This window comes from Cololabis saira, chromosome 9 (assembly GCF_033807715.1).
Source record: "Cololabis saira isolate AMF1-May2022 chromosome 9, fColSai1.1, whole genome shotgun sequence".
Classification (NCBI taxonomy): domain Eukaryota; kingdom Metazoa; phylum Chordata; class Actinopteri; order Beloniformes; family Belonidae; genus Cololabis; species Cololabis saira.
The window spans coordinates 37,254,134-37,272,452 of NC_084595.1; the positions used below are offsets into that span (position 1 = coordinate 37,254,134).

Sequence of the window (18,319 nt, forward strand, 5' to 3'; positions counted from 1 at the left end):
TTGCATAACTACTGGATTTGTACACAAAGCTTTTAAATTCACATAAAAGAAAAAAGATTGTTTGGATTTGCATGAAAAAGTTTTTTATTTTTGTATGTTTTCACTTTAATTACTTGTAAATAATTAAAGTTTTGCTCTTTTTTGTATCAAGAATTATTTTTGTTTATTGTGCATTAAAGAAATCATAACTTCATAACTAGCTGGAGTAGATGATCCAAAATGCCACTGGCATCTTAATGGGTGACTACAGTCATCCAGTAAAACCATTTCCACCTACACTGGTGTACGGCCTTTTGTCTGACTTCAGCTTTGGCCACAGAACAGACAACCTTGCCAAAGTTAAGACAACATTTCTGTTTTGAACAACGGATTTTAACTTTCTCAGTCCAGTACACTCGCTCCTCTTCTCCCAACGCCTCTGCTCTGCTGCCCACTGATCAGGTGCTGGAAGAGGACAGCAAACGCCTCCAAACCAAGCATTAGAAAACATTCTCCAACCACCTCCCCCCTCTGTTTGTTCAGTTTACCTCCATAAATCCTCTTCAGGTGATCTCAGCACTCTGGCAGTTCTCCAAGTTAAATCAGCAAAATAAGTCAGAAGAGGTCTGCTGCTGGGGCGTGTCACTCCCAAACAGCTAAGCTTTAAAATATTTATTTTATTCACTAAAATGTTTGTTTTTTCTAGAAAAGCAATTTATTTATGATGTTTTTTATTTATGTTTTGTCTGAGTTGTGTAAGCAGAAGAGCAACAAAAATGTAAATGTGCCTATGAGCCTTCCCGATCTGGTTTGAATAGCACAATAACGGCAGAAAAACACTGCAATTCCTGTCTGTTGATTAAAATGCAGCTTGTTTTTTTCCATGATTTTCTTTTCTGAAATGTCTTGTTAATCATTAGTGTTTTTATCTTAATTTGTTCCAGGGCTCGTTTGGGGTCATGTGATGCAATGCTTCAAATGCATTTTAGTATTTTATCTCTTTGAAAAGTGACATGTCCGGCCTTGTACCGTATATAAAATAATGTTGGCAATGACATTTTGCTGGAATTAATTTTCACCGCTCATACAACACGAATCGGTGAATAATTCTGACGCTCATCTTTCTCCTCCTTATCTGTTTTGGCTTTAAATTTGATTGTGCTTTGCTTTTAAGTGCTGCATTTTCTCCATATAGTGATTGAATTAGCCTACTAAATAGGTTCTGCTCAAGAAGAATTGGATAAGCTCCATTTTGAATGTCATGCTGAATAAAACACCTTCTTGTTAATCTTATTTTTCAATTTGCCACATCTTTAACAAATTTTATTTGGGGGGAGCTCAGTATACAAAACAAATAGAATAATAGTTGACTCCTTTATGCAGCATCCAACATGAAAAGTAGTTCACGTGTACATTACACATAAGAACGAAATATTATTATCTCTGCTCTTGTATTTCTATGTGACTTGATTTTAAAGGGGGGTGCTTTCATAAACAGACTTACTAACTGAGTTACATACATAAACAGGGGGCTTTTTGCGATGGCACATAAGTGGGGACCATTTAATTAGCAAATAGACTAAAATTGCTAACAATCTAAATTTACAGCAAAGATCAACTTCCAGCTACCTTATATGAAAAAGTATGTGAGAATCATCACCCACCTAATTTTGTGTACTTGTGCTTTTTTTGCTGAATCGCCTGTTGTCATTCAAGGGAGAATAGAAAATGTACACAATTTCATTTTTAAATGGAACTGCACTTTCTGCCCAGGTTTTTTTTTTAAAGAAAAATCTTCCTAAAACCAGAATGGATCTGTTTTGCCTTCAGAAACTGCCTACATTTTTCATGGCATTGATCCAACAAGACGCTGGACACCTTCCTCTGCAGTCTTGATCTGTATTGACATGATGCATTGACATTCTATCATCTGTTAGGATTCTTGGGTTTTGTTGGTCTTGGGCTTCTTGCGTTTTCTCTGCTGCCTTTTCTGTGTGTATTATTTTAAAAGCATCTTCCTGTCTGCTTCTTGCACTTTTTCTATTTTAGAAATAGTATATTGTGTAGTGTACATACAACACAGTATACAGTATGTACTGCAACTGCATACTCAGGAATACAAAGCATGTTACAATGAAACCCTTTACACCAGGGGTATTCAACTAGATTCGGCCGGGGGCCACATCTGCAAAAGGACTGTATGGAGAGGGCCGCACAATTTGAAAATCTGGGGGTATATACTTATGTATATATAATACATTTGTATTATACATTTAAATATATCTAGTTTACATATGAATTATGTATTAATTGTCCCCAGATATAGTCATTGTGAATGTTAAATATAATATTCAAATAAAGAAATATTATTTTAAATGCAAGTTCATTTTGAAACCATGCATTGTGCAAACTTAATGAAATTGATATTGACCTACTTTTAATAAAACACGCCATAATGACAAAGCACCACTTTCCACCAAGATTTCCTTATTTGAATATTATATTAAGCATTGAGCACAATCATTTTAGTCCATAATAGCCAGTTTGATGTTATAAATAAGCAACTAAAATATTAACCATAAGCTTCTTTATTAATGACACATCTGTGCATTATATCAGCAAAACAAAACAATCACATGAAATTATAGGAAGCTTAGAAGTTCCATCTGAAATGCAAAGTCCTCACTTATTCAAATGAAAAAAATGTCAGGCCAATCCTAGAAGCCTAATGATGTCAACAAGTCCTCTGTACAACGGAGGTTAATAATAATGTGACAAACATTAACACTGCAACACTGGCAAAAAATCTGAAATAATTTTTTTTTTTTTTTTTTTTCTTCAACAAACAACCCCTTTTTTGAAATATGACCAGGGGCCACATAAAAACTCCTGGCGGGCCGCATGTGGCCCGCGGGCCGCCAATTGAATATCCCTGCTTTACACAGAACCACAGCCGCATGACCGCTGTGACCGGGATACAGTCTGTTAGGTAGACTGCACATCTGGCTATTTTTTGAATGCTTTAAATTGGGCAATTGCCCTCAATATGCATGCTAAGATTTTACAAAATCAATACATATATTGTAGTATGCTGTTTTAAAAGCAGCTGTTTTATTAGTTTTAGATGTTGTTCCTGCAGTGCAGCACTTTTTGTGGTAAAAAAGTTGAAAATATTATTCCTACCTCACTTGCCCACTGGATGTGGGTCTTCAGCTCCAGGACCCAACGGTGTGATTTCCTGAGTAGATAACTGTCAATGAGTAATTAAAATGGCTGGTGAGCGTAAGTTTCACATTGTACATTTGAGAAAATTCTTATTCAAAGAATTGCTAAAGAGTCAGGAGGTTGTGTCCCAGAATGGATTTCACTTAACAGTGAACCTTATTTGCATTTCAGATGGGTGGTGTTGAGGTTAGTTGCCGCTGGAGTAGGCCGCGATGCGGCAGCAACAGCTAGCCTCAATAAAGACAAATGACAGTTCATTGTTACTTTAGGTCACGAAGGTCAGTCGATTTTCCTGGAGAGTTTCTTCCAGTGCAGTCATACAAACCATCAAACACTATGATGAAACTAGCTCTCTGGCGGCCCGCCCCGGGAGAGGTAGACCGAGAGTTCTCTCTGCCGCAGATTAACCCACATCAAGGCTTCCCAGAGTTCAAATAGCAGACACATCTCAACATCAAGTGTGTGGATGAGACTCTGTGAGTCAGACCATCATTCTGTTGCAAAGACAAGTAGTGTCTTTGCAATCGAAGGAAAAAGAAGAGAACAGTTTGGTCCAAGAAACCCAAGGAATTGATATTAGACCCGTGAGAAATGTGAGTAAAACTTTAGTCGCAGCTTTTGTGAGAATCAGAAGATGAGCATCTCATCCATTTGAGTACGTACCAGTTTCAGTACACAAGAGCATCTGGATCTGTAGGTCTTTAGTTTTATAAGTTTTATAAACAAATCCCAATTATTTGTTATTGCTCTGAAAGCCAGCACAGGAAGTTACACAGTACTCTCTTGCAACTTCCTGTTATGAGTTGGCAGGTGGAGAAACGGTGGAACTTGAGTTGTTGGACCGACCTTGCTATCAAGCATTAGTATGTTGGAAAAATGGCAGAAACGGAGATGCTGACTGTGCAAAGCTGTGGTTTCTAGAGATATCACAATTGTTGCTCAAAAAAGCACCAGCACCCTTATTAAGCTTTTAAGGAGCCATTTATTAAGCAAAGGGGATGGAAAGAGAAGCATGGCAACCTTTCAGAATTCAGAGATAATCCCAAAGAGAGCTAGGAAGCCACAGCATTAACAGACAAAACTATAGACTTTATTATCCTGAAAATACCGGATTTCACTGTTTAAATGAACATCTGGAGCTGCAGTAGCGTTTCCCAGGACATGCATCTCTGAAACGGCTCTCTCCAAAGGGTAGCAGACCAAGTAGTGATTAAAAAGAAATAAAAGTACAGGCAATCAGCTGTACAATCATCCAAACATCAAACATTTTTATTTCACATATTTGTGGCTGCATTCCAACTTTGATTCTTGAATTTCTTAATTTAATCTTTTTTTTTTATTGTTTTGATTTATCATGATTATAATTTAATTTTTATTGCATCACTTTAATTTGAACTAGACCATATGCCAGTGACACTAATAACAATAAACACAGTCATGCAAGATTAGCTGGAAATATTTTCAAAGAAAAATTACAGTGATTGGTACTCTGTGTGGCCCAATACCCAAAGCTTTTTGACATTTACCTCAAATTAAAGACCACTGAACGGACACAAGACCCTGCAGCAACATGGAGTTTATTCAGGGGGGAACCATCATTGATCCGTGTAGTGTGTTGATCCGTCACAGTTTTTAGATCTTACACAAGAGTCTGTTGGACTTGGAGTCGCTGGAACCCAAGGGCTTCATCACGACCGCTGCTGCGTCAGCCTGATGATTATTAGATGCTGGATTTTTAGCTCCTATTATAACATCTTACAACACTTGGTTGGTTCTGAGCCATTACTGCTTCACTGAAATGTTTAATGAACATTAGTGTGGTAAATAAATACAATAGGACTTTTTAAAGTTTGAGGTGCTCCTAATTAAAGAATTATCATGTTTTAATTGGTAAAATTGTGACATTATTTGTAAGTAATCCAGCAAAGAAAAGTTTAAAATTATGCTGTGCTCAAGTTGGGAGCTTTCTTATTTACATTTGTGTTACGTTTAAACGGTTATCCAAAGCAACTTTCAAGGAGGACCCTGGTGTCCTCAGCATTTGAACACACAGTGCAAGCAGATCAGAGAAGTGAGTGTCAGACAGATGGATATAGATGTTTTAGAGGTGTTGACAGAGGTCGTTGTCTGAAGAGTCTTATTTCATAAAATTGATCTCCCAGTTTGATCTCTGCTGTGGAAAGTGAATAAGTATTGTCAAAACTTTTGATAGGAACTCTTTTTTTTTTCCTCCAAACTTCCACCCAAGTAACTTGAAATCATACCACTTGTGGGGTTTTTTTCTTTGCCAAGGATTATCCACCTCACCTCCTTTTACATATATTCGCTGTGCATTCACTTTTCCAGTCAAGAAAAACAAGCAGCAACAGCAGTGAGCTTATAGGTTTTAATTTGCATCAGTTTATAAATTTTGAATGTGTAACTTCAACAAGAAAAAACGTGTCTCAAAAAGTGCTGAAGCCTCTGAAAACTTTTGTTAGTAACTAAGTTTGTGTTATTTTGCTGCATCTTGCAATTGTGCTCTATCCTCCTGACGGCAAGTGTTAACAGTCTGCTCAGTGTAGTGGAAATACTGTTTCACTCCTACAGACTTTCTGATTTCACCTTTTCTGACCTCCTCCCTTTCCTCTCTGATCTACTTTCTCAGATAAGCCGGCCCAGTCGCTGTCCAGACCTGCTCTTCTTCCTCTGCAGTATGCTGGCTGGGCATCTGAGGGCGCTGTGCTGGATCATCACGGCCCTGGACGCCCTGGACGCTCCTCTGGCTGGTATTTGTAAAGTATATTTAGATGGGTTGTGTTTTTTCAAGTCTATGTTTAAAGGGTTATCCAGTTTTTGAGCACCAGCCTTGTTCCACTGGGGACACGGCCCTGCATGTTTTAGATGTCACTCTGCTGTATCACACCTGGTTTAATTAGTTGACTATTGACAGACTTGTAGATAGTAGATGGTGATGCAGTCGGGTGTTTTGAGCAGGGAAACGTGGAAAACATGCAGGACGGTGTCCCCGAGGAACAGGGTTGGGAAACACTGCACTGGATTTCACATTGTGCAGCATAAAATTAACTGCACAGAGGTTGTAACTACATGTTTTAAAACCCTGTGGTACTCTGACTAAAGCATGTGACAGACATTTAATTGATTCTTATTTATTCCAATCTTGGTGATGCACAGTTTCAAAAAGAACAATGTGTAAATAAATAAACCTTAAACTTGTGGCTACGTACATGCCATGAGTAAAAAATGAGCAGGAAGGAGAAGATCTCGGGGATTGTGTCGACCTCTAGAGAACGTCAGAGCATATAGGCAAAATTTGAATTACTTTGATCTTGTTTGGAAATGTAAACATTTTTCTTGGTTGGGATGAAGTGCTTCGGCTGAGCTGAAGTGAATGAATAAAAGCTTCTTTCCCCCGAAGCCAGCGGCACTGACCTGCTGAATCAGCTACAAATGTACAGTATGGCAGCACGACGGAAAGACTCTGTCGTAGTTTTTTCTAATTTTCTTGCCTCTCCTGCTGCAGAAGCCGAGTTTATAGCTCAGATACACTCCCGTCTGTGTGACAAGGCAAGTCAGAAGAAGAAGCACTACGGTAAGCCACAGCTGACATCCTTTTCCAGAAGCACATACTTCCACAAAGGCCCTTCATTTCTTTTAGTCACCTCGTCTTTTCCCACTGATTCGGCGTGTTATAATATATCTGCAAATAGGAAACAGAACAACTCCCACACTTGCATCACACACTCTTTCATTGCAGAAATAACACAGAAAACAGTGCGAATCTACCTAAATGGCAGCCATCAATAATATGTTGTATAAGAATTACAGTCCCACTGGTAGTTGCTTTGTTCTGCTATCCCGGCCTGGTTTTCTATAATAGATATCTGCCTGTTCTTTTGATTCATGCTCACCTTTGTGCTGTATTTCAGAGAGCTGCTCGGAGGAGGCGGCACACACCGCAGTTAGAACACTAATAGACCTCGGGGTGAGTGACGGCCTCTTTGTCGGCGTGTGCGTCTGTGTATGTAGTGGTCTCTCAATATATCTGCTGAGAATTGGAGCTCAACTCTGGAACTGAAAGTTTTAGTGCGATCCAGCTTAGAAGTTCTGCTCTAACATTAATGTTTTCCCTGGTGTTCTGAAATGCAGCGTAAATCTCCGATAATTGATAATCTGCCGCTCTTTCAGCTACGTACTCTTGAGCCTCGAGCTCGGCATGAACAGGTATCCGTTCTGATTTTCACTGTAGTTAGATAAAAGACAGAAATGCCTCTGAGAGAATTCAGGGGAGTGAAGGTCACAAGTGATTTAAAATCAAAAGTTATCAAAGACAAGCACAAGAAAGTGAAGGTCTCTTGTCTCTGGCAAAGTGGTTTACATAACACTTTCACTTAAGGGTCTTTCCACTAACACTGCTGTGGTGTGGACGTGTAATCCTGTTATCGTTGTTTGTACTTATTGTTAAATTGCAGGATATAATTTAGATTTAAAATAAATAATCCCTGCCTGTGAAGTAAGGCTCCCCTTTTACCTCCCTGTTTTTACTGTATGACTCATATTGTATCTTGGTATTTTAGATAGATGTTCTATGATAACATGTTTCACTTGATCCATTAACATTTAAAACTAGTAATAGTAATAAAACCCTGAAAAGAAGTGACCGTCTGCTTCATAACTACTTGTCTAACATACTAGAGCAGCTTCTGTCGTCATACTCATGGTAATCCTCAAAGGTAGCTGGACTTCTTTTTCTCTGTTTCTGAAGATGTTCTACCTTTCATCCAGAAGGATTCTGTCAATTTGAGCAATTTGAAGTCAATTTAAAGGCCTTGTGAATTTGAACAAAGGCTTCTGGCTGGAATGTGAAACATCTTGAACAACAAGAAATCCAGCGGCGGTTAATTGAAGCCTATGAGGATTACTTTCTGATGTGATTTTAAATAATACTTCTATCTTTAGTAGGGTTATTAGTTGTGTGTGTTGTTTTTCCCATAATTTTGTGTCTTTTTTTAAGTATCCTCTGAATTAAAGAAGGGTTAAATTGTCTCCATACTTGAATGGGGTTAAACAAGTAAAGAAGTTATTTTTGAGGACTCCTCTGTGACATGCTTCCTGTTTTTCCTGTGAGATGAGAGATGGCTTGATGAGAAAACACTCCTCTCACAATGAACTGATGATTAAACAGAAACTTTGATGAGGCCAGATAAAGTCTCCTTGTTTCTCGTTATGAATTTTCACGCAGCGGCACTTCTAAAGTCTGGGAAAGTTATCTTTCATTCAGTGTGAAAAAAAAAGAGTCTAGAATGTGGTTTGTTATCTGGTGAAGAAAATGAGCATCTGTTCGGTTTGTCTGCAGAGATTCAACAAACAGCAAAACTAATGAGAATCAGAGGGGCAGCCTGGCCCGCTGGACACAACACTGAAGGGAAAATCACCTTTCGTAGGAGGCAATCCTGTAAAACGTGCAGAGAAATCTTTCATCTTTATAAATCAATAATTCGCCACTTTAGTAATTCAGCACTCCTTTCTCAATCAGCAGTGGTTTCTCCTCTGAAGGTTGGGAGTTGCTTTCTGTAAAAATAGAGCATCATTGGCCCACATATCTACAAAGAATCCCTTGTGGCGTTTGAGTTTGTTATCGAGGTTATCAGTTGGATCTGTTTGCCGTCGTCCTCGTCTTCACTGTCTGAGCAGTAATCCTGCTCCATGAGGTCAAGGAGGCACGATGTCTGAGATCTCCAGGTCAAATCAAATCGGAAATGTGCCTCCAGTGATTTTTGCCGCTGTGAAAGAAGAGAGATGATGGCACAGGCAGATCTTTGTTTCTCAATTGGCCTATTTTATCTTTTTCTTCTCCCAGACTTTGCCCAATGAATAAACTGGTGTTTTTACATAACAACATGAGCTTTGTTTGTCATTCCGTCCCAAATGTTAGGACTATGTACTTTATTTGGTTGCGCACAGAAAGCACTTTACTTGAGATAAGAAAAGGCTAAGCCCTCGTTTAAAAAAAAAAAAAAAAAAGAAGTTATTATCCTAATTTAGCTTTGAAATTGGGGTCTTCAATAACGTTGACATGTTCATGTTCTTTTATTCTGTTCAGGTCCTGGAGGAGCGCCACGCAGGAGGTGTCGTCCTGAGTGTTAGTCCTTTGTTCCAGTTGTCAGAGAACCGGCAGAAACTGCATCGCTTCATCTCGCAGTACCTCTACAATTAGTGTTTAAGTGTGCGGCATGATTCAGGGCCTTTCCTCAGCTTTGTTCATCGTCACAATTTGACCTCGTCGTCGTCTGGTGTCGAGGAAGCCTTTGTTCAGATACACACGCCGAGTTAACGCGCTTTTGTTTTTAGGTGTATTACAAGTGGGATTTTTCCAGTGAGACTTTGATTTTAAGTTAATCTTCAGTAATAGCATTAGCATAAAGCCGCAGGAGATGATGTTAATGAAGTGTCTGTAATTAGTTGTGATGACTCATAATTTAGATGATTCTGCCTCGAGCACCTTGAGGTTCAAAGATGCGATGATTCCTGCTCAAGTTTTATTTGTTCCACATGAAAATGTAAAATTCAATTTTGTTCAAAGTGACGAAAAAACAAAAGCTCTTTTTCTAACTAAATTCGAGTCATGCACGAGGGAACCCTGTGTGTATTGGACCTGCTTCTGCCCACACAAGTGATCATTCTGAATAAGTTCACCTGAGCGAAGGTAACTGCTGAGTCACATCCCTGGAGGGGCTCTTTGGCATAAATCTTTTACATTAAGATGAAGAGACAAATCGATGTCTCACTTCGATGGGGGACATTTTTTGGCAGTTGTTAATATTATGCTGTCTACGGCTCACTGTTTGTGTAGTTGTGAGTACAGGAGAGCTGCAGCGGCTCGGCCGCCGACACGTTACTGCCCCCTACTGTTCCAGCTCAACACGCTGAATGGACGTCCCCATTAACAGGACGGTGTTTGGACGCAGGTTAGGTTTGGTATCAGTTCAAAGCTTATACCTTAAAAAGCCAACATACATGCAAGGGAGAAAAAAAACATTTATTTATTTTAAATGGGATAATTACTGGCGTTTAGGCAAAAAGAAAATAGAATAAGCACAAACATACATCAAAGAAATGATTGAAAATGTCTATCAAACATTATGAGGCATAAAATGAAAATGCCACATCGGAATTTCTCTCTATTACAAGTAGTCTGTATTATTTTGATTGGTCACCATACAAGTCCTTTAAGTTCATTCCTGATATGATATCAAGTTTATCCTAAAAACATGAGTAGAATAACTTCTTATGTGATTAAATAAATGGCGAGGTTCCCGGTTTCTGCTGCAGCCTGAGTGGGTGGATGCTGGTGACCACTGTGACTCTGTAGGTTGGATCACATAACTGCAGTTTGAAGTGGTTAAAATATCACACTTTCCTTCCTCACTATTACTGTAATAGCAGGGATAAAAAAGATTTTTACACATTTCATGCTGCTTTTAGGTGATGGTGCAGAGCGTGTGATCGGAAGTGTTGTTAATTAAACAGATGACCTTCCTCCGTGGATGCTTGTCTCAGGGTTTATACAACTTTGTTGATGATAGAGCCAAGCTGGTCTATCTGGCACTCAACCACGTCTCCTTTCTGGAGAAAGAAGAAATAATAATTCAAGCTCACATTTACTCAGTATTTCAGTGGCATTCAATAGTTTGATAACTCCTGGTCAAAGTTTCTCCCTCTGTAATTCCCGGGAGCTTGAAAGAAAAAGATTTGAGCCAGTCCTCCGGTGGAAGGCTTCTGGTTCTTTCTGCAGGATCAAAACCTGCCACTTGCCTGGTTTCATATGGGGAATTGCGATTATTGAAAGGTTTTTGGGATCATTATCCAGTTTTGGAGCACATCATCCTTTCTTTTTCTCCTTTTTAAAAGGTTTGCTTCCATAACCTGGGGCTTTTTTTTCCTCACTCAGTTGATTATTTCCCCCCTCTATCAGTAAAATACTCCTCGTACCACTACAACATAGCTCAAACTAAGGTGCTGTCCTTCCTTTCCTCATGTCATCATTCAACAACACTTACTTCCAAAATGCACCAGATTTGTTTAGATGTTCTTTCGCAAACTCTGAGGACATATTTTGTGGTGGTGATGCAGGAACATTTACTGCAACTCACCAACTCAAAACAAGTCTGCTAAATCATCCTGACAGTCTTTTGCCTGAAGAGGAACTTTCATTAGCCTTTCTGAATTTGAATAATTGATGCTTTGTGTGCAAGTATTTTAATTTTCAGACTGCTGGGTAGATTATTTGGAGGAGCTCATGATTGCTTATTTTTGGAAGAAAACTTATTAAGTGCTAAAACTTGCATCAACTGGTCTGTCCAAAGATGTTGTGAACGACACTGCTGAACAGAGTAGGTATTGTCTGAGACCTTAAAAGTCTTAAGAAGTCAAAACTATTGAGATTCATATATTTTTGCACAGTGCTCCTTTTATTTCAGAAGAAAAATATACCTCATCTTGCAAAATGCTGGCAAAGTTTCATCTAACTTTACAGTACGAGACATGTTGACTCTACATCTATTTAACCATCTTGACAGCTAAATCATGTCAGGAATCTGTTTTAAATAAAACTTAAATAAAACTGCAACCTGCACCAACACGACATTGTTAAACTCTTTCAAGCTCAATTCTCCAGCAATGATACAGAATTTTTTTTTACAACTTTTTTACACACTGTAAATATTCAAGCTCTGTCACTACTTTAACTGCGGCAGCAGTGATGGTTACAATTGTGCTTTTGGACATCTCTCCTTTACAAAGTAAGGTTAACCTTCAACCAGGTTGGGTGGGGAGGATGGGTAAACAGATGTTGTCAGGTCTGTCCAGCAACTGGGACCAAACTCTCTCTAAACTCCAGGACTTTTACTAAACCTCTGCCTGTATTTTCTTGGTGGGATTTTCAGGCCCTTGTGAAGCTGAAATGTGAATCTTTGTGAAATCCGGGGCTCAAGAGTTTTCCCCTCAGAATTGCTATAAATTTTTTCCCAAAATGTAGATATCCTTGCCTCCAGTGTAGTCTCCAAGTTCCCGTCCCAGAAACATGTTTTCAGAGCGGCGCCGTCGTCCCTGACTCTGACCGTAGGGACGGTATTAATGAGGTGTGGCTCGCTGCCTTGTTTGCTCCATAGACGCCTTTGGGAATCTTGGTCAAATAATTCTTTGTGTCTTTAGATCAGAGGACTTGTGCTTCTTGTGATCTTGAAGTTGTTTAGGCATATCTCTAAGTCTGACAAATAGCCTGTTTTAAAACTTGAAGCGTTCTAAGAACTTTCTGTCGACTCTCTGTGATCTCATTTTTGTTGGCGTCGTCTTTGACTCACCTTAAGAAACACAGGTGGCTTCCTGAACACGCCCACACCTGGAGGAGTTCCGGTCAGGAACACGTCTCCTGGAGTCAACGTCACAAACCTGGGAGAAGGGGAAAAAGGGGAAAATCACACTGAATTAAAATGGGCAGAACCCGTTGTGTAAAACAACAGAACATTTAAGTCTTTTAGTGAAATTAAGATATAGGAATTAGGCAAAGGCGTACAAAATAACAGCTGAAAATCATAATAGTGTCCATACTGAGCCTGTAAAATGTGCTATGGGCTGCAAATATTAAAGAACAATAAACAGTGTCACCAGTAATTCAAGGGAAAGAGGGCGAGGCTTTATCGTCCAAAAATTTCAAATGGGATCAGGAACGCTCCAGCGGATTGGATGGTTTATGGTACGGAGTGCCAGTTGTGAGGGATAAGCCTTATTTTAGCCAAGTCTGTGATGAACATCATTTGCTCACGCTGTGTATTTAATGCAGTAATTTATTACATGATTTGCAAATTTTCTTAAGAGGAAACTCAACTCTGTTCAAGTTATTAAACCCCGGTTCTGCATGTATTATGTAAATAATACAAAGCCTAATACATGCAGAACTCGGTGTCTGTGAAGCTCTCAGGCAAAGACAACATCCTAGTGAGCAGCGACGCAGGGGAATTACTTTGAGACCCATGCGACCAGCGCTGGCGTCTTGAAGATCATCTGAGCCGTGCTGCTGCTCTGGACCGTTTCTCCGTTCACCAGGCAGCGGACGCCCAGGTTGTCGGGATCTGAGAGAGAAACCACACGGAAACATCAGAACTGCAGTAACGAGTCACAAACATAAGCAGTCAGCTGCTCTGCACAACATGCAACCACTCAGTAACATATCCATCCATCCTTCCATCCATCCATCCAGTCATCCATCCTTCCTTACAGTCATCCCTCCTTCCATCCAGTCATTCAACCTTCCTTCCATCCAGTCTTTCATCCAGTCATCCATCCTTCCTTCCAGTCATCCATCCTTCCAAAAAATGTATTATCATAAGACTAGGACATTACTTTAAATATTGGTATGTATAAATTTCTGTATACAACACACAATCAAAATTAAATGAATAAATTTAAATAGTATTTTATGTAAGGATCTTTATAAAACAGGTACAATATCAGCTTACTGATTTTCTTTCTCTTTCTGTGACCATGTTTTCTTTAAATTGATTAGATCTCAAACCAGTAAAGTTGGGATACTGAGGAAAAACCAGCAATCCTGAAATGTCCAAATCTTTGCAGACACTATCAAGACACATGATGTCTTTGTTCTTGTCAAATTAATTTCTCATTGCGTCCCTCCCTGCTGGGACCCCCGGACACGGTTGCAGTGGCGTCCTTCAATTCTGCCCAGAATTCAGACCCTTCCAAGTCCAGCCTGACCTTTGTGCAGCTGTAGTGTTGTAATTGTTTATATGTTACGCACTTGTGTTGTTACCCTGATAATTGATTGTTAATCTTCTGTGCAGCACTAGTTTCTTGTTTAATCTGTTCTCTACTCTCGCAGCTCTGTGCAGCACCTGTTGGCTTTTTTGCCTTATAAAACTAATTAAGAGGCTTTGTTCTGTTTTCTTTCTCTTTGTGATTTGATGTCCTTGATTCACCTCTTTTTTTTTTGCGGTTTCTCTTTTGACATTATTGACTGTCCTTTTTTCTTATGGTTGAATGGAGAATTTTGAACTCCAGGATTGAATAAAATACGTTTTATTTACCAATTCCATCTTTTTTTTGTAGTGTCATTTCCGCGGCAAATCGGAGGAAAAATAATGTTGATTTGGTTTAGGAAATGTATCGATGAAAGGCTATATGGAGTGTTTAAGGAGCAAAGAAGGCCACTTTGACGACATTTTGCAGAGAAAATCACTGAACTGTTCAAAAGTATAATGACTAACCACATGGATGGAGGATTACTGCGGGAAACCTGGGCAGAACAATTTAAATTCTAGCTACATTTTGAAATGACCCTTGAAGTTACTTTTATTTTTAACCTTTTCCAGACAACATAACACCTGATATGCTCTTACATTTGTTGTCCAGAACACCTGTCAGAACTGTCTCGACTTAAAAGTGGTAAAAGCTTTATTGAGCAAACTTCTTTTTCATTTCTATTTTGCAAGCCTGAAATGGAAATATGATTTCAATATTATCAAAAGAAAATGAATTGATAAATGATTAAATATCTCAGGTTCACACTTTCTGCAAGGAAACAGAAGTCAAAGTAAGTTTAAGAATACAGTATTTCAGCCTTATTATACAATCACCTCGGTTTCCTGTCGTGCATTTGTACATTTTCATGGAACCGACTCTTCACAGATTTGCAGCTTGTTATCTCAGTGATAGCTGACACCGTAAATTACAGGTAATTGCATTTTTCATCATAATGACTTGAATCCCCCCCATCTCCCTCTCTCTTCCTGCTCTGGCTGCTCGTGTCTCTTACCCGTCACAGCATCAGTGGTTACTAAAGCAGGGCCAAGAGGACAGAAGCTGTCAAATGTTTTTCCCAGCAGCCACTGCTTTCCATTACGCTTCATCTGCCAGTCGCGCGCGCTGACATCGTTGGCCACCGTGAACCCGGCCACGTAGGAGAGCGCGTCTTCCTCCTGAGTGACGAGAGGAGTGGAAAAGAAGTCGCAGTAGATGCTTCACAAAAGCGCATTAAAGATGATGTGATGCTCACCTTGATGTGTTTTCCTCTTCTACCAATCACAAAGGCCAGCTCCACCTCCCAGTCCACCTCCTTCAGTCAAATTTTTAAGGAATAATATGAATATAAGGGTGTGTCATGGGATAAACCTCATTTTAAACAGGTTTTTATTTCCTACAGTCAAGAAGAAAAAAAGCAAACCAGTCGGCCCACTTTAAAACAGTTCCTATAGATGAAGTTGACAAACTCGAAAACCGTCAAACATTTATGAAATAAACCATGAACCGCAAAGAATAAAGAAAAATGTAGTGCTGTGCTGGGAAATTAGGAAAATATAGACTTCCACAGACGCACTACAGTCAGCAATAATGATGGGATTCTTTGATGTTCGTTCACCAATTCAAAGGACTGATCTGTGACAGTCTGAGCAGAACTTCTGTGATGGATACTTCACTCGTCATCTCTCATGGTGTGTTGTAATTACAGCAACTTCAAAACAAAACTACAGCTGGGACGCCTCAACCTCCATCTGATCTTTGATCAAAGTCATGGAGGTCGGTTTTAGGTTTTGCTCCACAAACTTTATTTCTACAGGGAGAAGACATACTGAGACATTCACAGGATTTACAGACGGGCTATCGCCTTCTACTGACAGAATAAAACATAATATAAATCTCATGTCCTGGAGAGTCCTTGCTTTGACGTGTGTAATAAATTGGGTGAGGAACCCAAACCTCTTAATGACCTTTCAAGTCATCCTGGCTTTGGATTCTGTGCAAAGGATAAGAAACAAAACCTTGTGACACTTTCCAATGCAGTTGAAGTTATTTACACAAGCATTATACCCTTTTATCTCTATCTCGCATATGTAAAGATGTCACATGTGCTCATATATATCTTGCATGCTTTCTTCAAAAGCGATCCAAATTGAATTTATTCTAGGGATTGATGTTTAGCAGATGATGAAGAGCATAAACCTATAACCCTTTTCCATTTAGGAGGATGAACATTGAACACCTCTGTGTCATACTTATCACACAGTGGTACAAAAGCACCATCCAGTGGACAAAGTAATTATTGCAATTAATGTAACTTGTTTCTAGAGACCTGAATACTACGTCATTGCCATGTTTAGTTTTACTCCAGTAAAACCAGGGTTGAATATAGTAATTTTTTTTGTATTAATGTATTGGTAAGAATTGGGGGGGGTAGTGTATTGGCTACAGAGGTGAGCTTGGGTCTGGAGGATCCAGGTTCAAGCCCCTGAGCAAGGTCCTTAACCCTAATTGTGTTTGTTCTCTCAGATGTAAGTCGCTTTGGATAAAAGTGTCTGCTAAATGACAGTATTATTATTATTATTATAAGAATCACTTTGCTTAACCTCACCTTGCTCTCTGAGGGCAGAATAATATCATCATACGGCCCCGTAATGGCGCTGGGGAACTTGCTAAAGATGATGGGTTCCTTTGGAATGGGGGCGTTCTGCTCCAGACAGTGGTCCCGATAGTTCATACCCACACACACCACCTTCTCTGGGGCCAAAACAGGCGACAGTAGCTGGATCTGTGCTCGTTTCACCACACACTGGCCGGACTCCAACGCTCTGACCAGGGGGAGTGAGGAAAAAGCAATAGAACAGGTTAATGTTCTTGAAGATAAAGAGGAGCTTCTGAGGAGCAAACGGGTAAGTTGAGAACAATTCAGCATTTGTCAGTTTGTGGTACCTCTGTGCACATTCAAGGCCTCTGTCTCCCATTTCCAGCAGCTCTCTCATGGTTGAAGGCATGGAGGGGTCAAATGCCTTCAGGTCCACCACACCGAGCCCCTCACCTTGCTCCACTCCCACCCTGATGCCATCTCCATCACCTCGATGACGAAACTGCACCAGGCGCATTACTATCCCCTTGAAGCCTCGTCTCTGTGTAGCGGCCGCCGGACTCTGGGAGAGGAAATGACGAAAACTGTAGAAGGAGCAAAGGGGAAGTCTCATCTGTTGAAGAAGAAGACCAATAGTAAAAAGGTAGCAGTTGGTGAGCAAAAAAGGAATTGTGCAGTAAATTCGTTTTCTGATTTCTCTTCCTTGGTTTAGGCAGAGTAACGAGCAAAAGTTCAACTTATTATAGTTTTTTTGTTAAAAGACCTCTTTTGCAACCATAATGCTCCATTGTTGCCTCTCTCCGATTCAAATCCTACAGTCTTAAAATATAGTTAATTATTAAAATAATGACTGATGAAACTAAATAAATGTTTTTTTTCAAATGTCAGTGATTATAAGAAATGTCATAAGAAAATAAACTGTCTACACATATTACATAATTTTTATATTTCTTAATGAAAACTGAAGAGTTTATCATTTGATTCCGAAGTTGCAGGACTTTTAAAACCTTAAAAACAGATTATTATGAAATCAGTTTCAGATGCAAATCTTAAGAACTAAGAGCAACTGAACCCAAACTAAGCAATAAGCAATCCAAATAAGCAATAAATATGTCTGCTGCCTACCTGTTGCCCAAGGCTTATCTGTGTTAAATGTCTTGTCAGGGCGAATGAGCAACTGAATAACCTCAAACCAACTGTCTTTTTTCTGCACTTTGTACCTGGTTTTTTGGTCAATACTCACCTTCGCATCTGCAAATAGAACACATTTGAACCATTTCCGGACAGTACCGGAAGTCAGTAAACTCGCTAAAGTCAATACGTTAAACAGCGTAAGAGACAATGGATAAAAGCCACCACTGTTATTAAATTACTGTTATTGTGAAATGTATTTATTTTTATTATTGTGTCATTATTATTTAATTGTTTTGGCGTTGTTATTTCAAAAACTACAATTCCCGACAACATCCTTAATTGTGCATTAACGTGCAGTTGGATCATCCCTCACTGGACCAATCTACCACTTACATGACAAATGTTTTCACCATTTATATTGCCTACACATTTATACCTGCACTTTTACAAACCATTACTTGCTATAAAGTGTATAAATTGTATTTATTTTGTACCAACTTTAACATTTTACGCCTGTGATGTCCGTGTGTCCGACCGGGGTCGGTCCCTGAAGGCAGCACCAGTGTA

At 39.4% G+C, this 18,319-nt stretch overlaps 2 protein-coding genes across 3 annotated transcripts in view; one reads left to right on the forward strand and one right to left on the reverse strand.

Moving 5' to 3' along the window:
• The window catches only part of gpat2 (glycerol-3-phosphate acyltransferase 2, mitochondrial), a 69,351-nt gene extending 59,910 nt beyond the window's left edge, over positions 1-9,441 (forward strand). The window contains exons 19-22 of the mRNA XM_061730252.1: positions 5,852-5,972; positions 6,728-6,796; positions 7,134-7,189; positions 9,308-9,441. Coding sequence (XP_061586236.1) covers positions 5,852-5,972; positions 6,728-6,796; positions 7,134-7,189; positions 9,308-9,421 — 360 coding nt within the window. The 3' untranslated portion in view covers positions 9,422-9,441. The remainder of the gene's footprint in view (positions 1-5,851; positions 5,973-6,727; positions 6,797-7,133; positions 7,190-9,307) is intronic.
• A 786-nt stretch (positions 9,442-10,227) lies between these two features.
• On the reverse strand, positions 10,228-17,896 carry fahd2a (fumarylacetoacetate hydrolase domain containing 2A). Of its 2 annotated transcripts, none has more exons than XM_061729449.1 (8): positions 17,862-17,896; positions 16,966-17,231; positions 16,628-16,844; positions 15,275-15,334; positions 15,035-15,197; positions 13,226-13,334; positions 12,567-12,654; positions 10,228-10,830 (listed from the first exon to the last, which is right to left on the reverse strand). In XM_061729449.1, the coding sequence occupies exons 2-8, from the start codon at positions 17,229-17,231 to the stop codon at positions 10,768-10,770; spliced, it is 966 nt and encodes a 321-aa protein (XP_061585433.1). In that variant the 5' UTR covers positions 17,862-17,896; the 3' UTR covers positions 10,228-10,767. The 2 variants fall into 2 exon arrangements, with proteins under 2 accessions (XP_061585433.1, XP_061585432.1); XM_061729448.1 differs by having other exon boundaries at positions 17,744-17,868.
• Between the last annotated feature and the right edge of the window lie 423 nt (positions 17,897-18,319).

Coding starts and splice junctions, on each gene's coding strand:
- fahd2a (XM_061729449.1), bottom strand. CDS start 17,231: ATGAGACTTCCCCTTTGCTCCTTCTACAGTTTTCGTCATTTCCTCTCC. Junction 16,845..16,965: donor GGCCTTGAATGTGCACAGAG/GTACCACAAACT, acceptor CCCCCTGGTCAG/AGCGTTGGAGTCCGGCCAGT. Junction 12,655..13,225: donor CTGGTCGCATGGGTCTCAAA/GTAATTCCCCTG, acceptor CCCTTCTCCCAG/GTTTGTGACGTTGACTCCAG.